General features: G+C 35.8%; 1 protein-coding gene across 1 annotated transcript; it reads right to left on the bottom strand.

Annotated features, from left to right (window-relative positions):
- Nucleotides 1–230: 230 nt before the first annotated feature.
- Nucleotides 231–3977, bottom strand: LOC145054340 (TAF RNA polymerase I subunit A). The gene is made up of 9 exons (XM_079002497.1): nt 3434–3977; nt 2829–2951; nt 2668–2750; nt 2157–2572; nt 1901–2073; nt 1404–1489; nt 1135–1268; nt 711–1004; nt 231–585 (listed from the first exon to the last, which is right to left on the bottom strand). The coding sequence occupies exons 1-9, from the start codon at nt 3782–3784 to the stop codon at nt 419–421; spliced, it is 1827 nt and encodes a 608-aa protein (XP_078858623.1). The 5' UTR covers nt 3785–3977; the 3' UTR covers nt 231–418.
- Nucleotides 3978–4196: the final 219 nt, after the last annotated feature.

The raw sequence follows: 4196 nt of genomic DNA, 5'->3' as shown, positions 1-4196 counted from the left end.
AATAAAGTTTAAACATATAGTTGTTTAATAGGTTGACATAAATTGTTTTAATAAGCTGTCCTTTCAATTTGGGTTTTGGTTTTGACCATTTAAATGGATCAACACCATCTATATATGTATATTGTATAAAAAAAATGTTAAAACATGTAATGCTCAGAGACACTTAGACATAGCTTATAGCTTGTAGAGAGACTGGACCCCTCATGTATCTTTTTCAACTACAACTCACATTAACCAAATAAATATTACTAAAACAAATGCTCTAAACAATATTATATTATACATTTATATGCAAGTAGAAAATTACAAAACTTGAGGGTAATAAATAGCCTAACTTCTACCAAAACTTTGAGACACCCTCTCATAAAATACAAAAAGATAATGGACATTTGAGTTTGGCCAATAAATACATGACCCTCTAAGCGACATAAATTCCAATAGCATTCTCCACGTGCATCTTCAAAATTGAGATTTCTCGACTCTTTTCTTTTTTTAAGTATGTACAAGCCTTCACAACATACGCAAATTCCGAACCATAAAGATGACACCCCGAAGCTGCTTTGCAAGCTAAAAGCTCCACGTTACCTGTTCACAGTGCAACATGACATGTCAGACTTGTACTGTGCTTGTCAACTAGACAATAATTACAAAAAGACATAAATGCCCTCTCTGTCCTCCTCATTGAAAATGTTGTCTAGGTTGGTGGATACCTGAGGAAACTTCGGATGCGAGTATGGTTTGGGTGAAATGACGTGTCAGCCACCATCGACAACGTATTCTCCAATTCTTTCTTGATGTGTTATCTTTAAACATATCAGGGGTATTCTTGGAATGTTTTCTGGAACTATCTTTGCCTTCGCCCACACAGCTTGACATTCTGTCCTCGTCACATTGAGAAAGCCTTAAGAAGCAAGAAGCAAACTCTCTCCAGATATGGCAGTCTGCATATGTGGCATCTAAATGCAAAGCAATCATTTCTACTAAATTTTCTGTATTGTAAAACCCTGGAAAATTATATAATAATCAGACAAACAGGCACTTATGATTTATAGCAATCTGGACAAAAAAAAAACTCAAAGAAAATATATTAATATATGCTACATGTGAAAGGAAAGGTTTAAGATGATAACATACCATCATGATGAAAGCTTATTAGCTTTGAAATTGAATGGCTACAAGTTGGATCCTTTTTTAATGTCTCCTCAAAGCATGCACACAATTTGGTTGCATCCTCATTGGAAAAATGCTCCTGAAGACTAGCTTTTAACCTTCATCATTAAAAAAAAAAAGAATTTAATTAACAAAAAGTTGCAAAAATTAATCGACATAATGAACCAACTTGACACTTAAAACCCTAACATTAAGTTTTCGGCTCTCACAAACAAATAATAAAAAATGATCACCTAAAAGGAAGTGTGGCATCAGAAATCTGAACAACACTTTCCACCTCTTCTATAGCTTCCTTCACTTGATCCCCAAACAACAGCATCTGACAAAATGGAAATGGTGCAAATTTAGTTACATTGAGATAATTAGAGGGTTAAAATTGTCATTTTGCTGTTTAACTCCATAATCTTTTAATTGTATCCAATAGGTCATTAAGCTTCTCCTGTGGCATACAGTTGGCGAGACTGTTTACATTTTGTAAATGGTATTTATAGGGCGCCCATTCTTGTCATTGTATCCAACTGTATGCCACGTAGGATGCCATGTCAGAGTATTTACCGGTTAACCAGGTTAAAATTGGTCCCAATGGTGTTCAATTGAAAACACATTAGATGTTTAATGAGCAATTGAAGACAGTTAAAAGATTAGGGACTTAAATAGTAAAATGGCAATAGTTTGTGGCTAGATAGTGACATTAACCCTAAATTAGAAAGTGCAGAGAAATGCTGCTTGCCTGTATGAGAGGAAGTAAAGCCTCAAAAGCTGGTGGAGTAGAATGAAGAGCACCTCTTAAATGCTTCACTGCAGCCTTATAGTGATCAGTGTGTATTCTCTTTTGAAAAGAGATAAAATCCCCGAGCTCTTTTGTGCTTGGAAATTTCAAAGGCATCAAGAAATTTTCAAGATCTGTACAAGTATATACCAAAAGAATGCTTCAATGACTGAATTTTATTCAATATATTTTGTACAATTAAGCCCCTATTACTTACCATGAGCATAAAATATAGAACCATATCGCTTGTTGCCAGTATGAGGGAATTGAGAAGAGTCGTCAATTTGATCACTCTCAAGAGAGTTTAAATGTAGTTCTTCATATTGCATTTCCTTTTTCACATTATAATCAACCTCCATTGGAACTACTCTATTTCCATCAATTGTTTTGCCAATTCTGATAGAGGTGTTTGAATCCCTTTCGAAGGCGGAATCGGAATCTTCGACTTCAACCACACATTGTCCATTGGAATGGTCAATTCCAGACATTCCTGACTGAATGGAAGTAGAAGGTTCAAGTGAATCCTGCAATTGCATCTCTTTTTTAATGGAATTGTACCATAGATGAGAAAAGGCTAACCCCGCAACCAAATTTGCTATTGGGTCACTTGTGAAGTCTGTTTCTTGCAGAAAACTGATAGAATGCCATTTAGTTTGATTAGAATTTACAAAAAAGCCCTTATATATACAGACTAAAGAATAAAAAGAAAGGTATTTGAAGAAAATAACCTTATAACAGCCTGGTAAGCTCCATCTGAGTCACCTTGTGAAAGACAGTAAAGGAGGAATTCTAACTGTACATCAAACCTACCCTGCCAAAAATCCAAAACTTCAATAAGGGCAAAAGATAACATATTTACATAAAAAGTATGTATCAAGACTATACATACCTTTAACCACCGCCTATTTTTTGTAATTGCAAAATTCTTTTTCATCCATATTTCATATAAATGATGGATTTTTCTTGTTTTTGTTTTCGCAGATCCCATGTGTTCTAAAAGAGCCAATGTAGTCTACATTGTAAGTGCATAAACAAGTAATTAGTTGAGCAGCAATACCATAGGTTAAACTAAAAATAAGAGCATATTTTGAAAACTAGGCAATGGTGATCAACAATTGTTTCATCTGTATATGATGCTGCTATAGTTGCATAAAGAATATGACAGGATAGAAACCATTCAAGGTGCTAAAGGAACAATCAGCTACCAAACTATGGGGGAGCACTGGAAGTCAAGAGAATTCCTACTAAACACTAATAATAGGACGTTTCTAGTTGATTAGATCAATTTCAAAATGCATCTCTGATTTCCAAGAAGATGCATTCTTACTAAATGGAGGAAGATTAGGCGTAATGGTACATGGTTTACAATGTGTACAGTCGCCTTCTACGAGTTAAATCAATTGCGTTAGGCTTGAATCTTGGACCATGGGACGTAGTAAGTTGATAAAGTTGAAGTGTATCTGTAATTTCTTTATAAAAGGCAAATGAATATACCCAATATTTAGTCCGATTCGTCGATAAACTATTCTCTCTGTGCGTCCCCTTCAACAACACGCTCAACACGCCGGACGCTTCATCCCAATTTTGACGCCGAATCAGTTGTCGAAGAAGGTATCGCAGTTTATTCCGATGTTCCCACCGCAAACTACGCATATCTCGCCCTGAGCCTCTCTTTAAAGTATATGAGGGCTTCGTTACAGATAATATGATTCTTTTAATGTTCCTCTTCCCCGACGATGCAACGACGACTGCGTCATCGATCTTACTCCGATTCGCCTTCGTTGCTTTTCTCTTTTTCAGTTTGTTAATATCTTCGTCTTCATCGATTTCCATGGAAAGGTCCATTGGGTATACCAGTTTGTCAATACGTAGGGCTATCGCATTCTGTAGTTCGGATAGTTCGCAGGCGAGGTGCTCCCCTTATTATGGCGGCGACCGAGGAAAACTGAAAGTGAGTGCTCGGCGAGAGCGACCGAAGTATTCCGGCGGGGACGTTTGAACTCTTGCAAGGGTTTTCAATTTTGTTGGGTTTGGTTTGGCTTTGGCCCTTCATAGTTTGATCCATTTCTACTAGCAGGATCCGTCAATTCGGTCCAATAGGGTTGCATTTGAATAGTAACCAGTTTTTTTTTTTTTTTTTTTTTTTTTTTTCCTAGTAGAAAACTGAACTTTGAAAAAAATTCAATTTGAGGTATATGAATCTTTTTTTTTCCTTAAAGATAAAATTTTTTGTTTGTTTTTATTTTTACTCACATTT

The sequence above is a fragment of the Lactuca serriola genome, chromosome 5 (genome assembly GCF_051521515.1).
Source record: "Lactuca serriola cultivar US96UC23 chromosome 5, Lser_US96UC23_V15, whole genome shotgun sequence".
Classification (NCBI taxonomy): Eukaryota; Viridiplantae; Streptophyta; class Magnoliopsida; order Asterales; family Asteraceae; genus Lactuca; species Lactuca serriola.
This window is presented reverse-complemented; position numbering and strand designations above follow the sequence as displayed.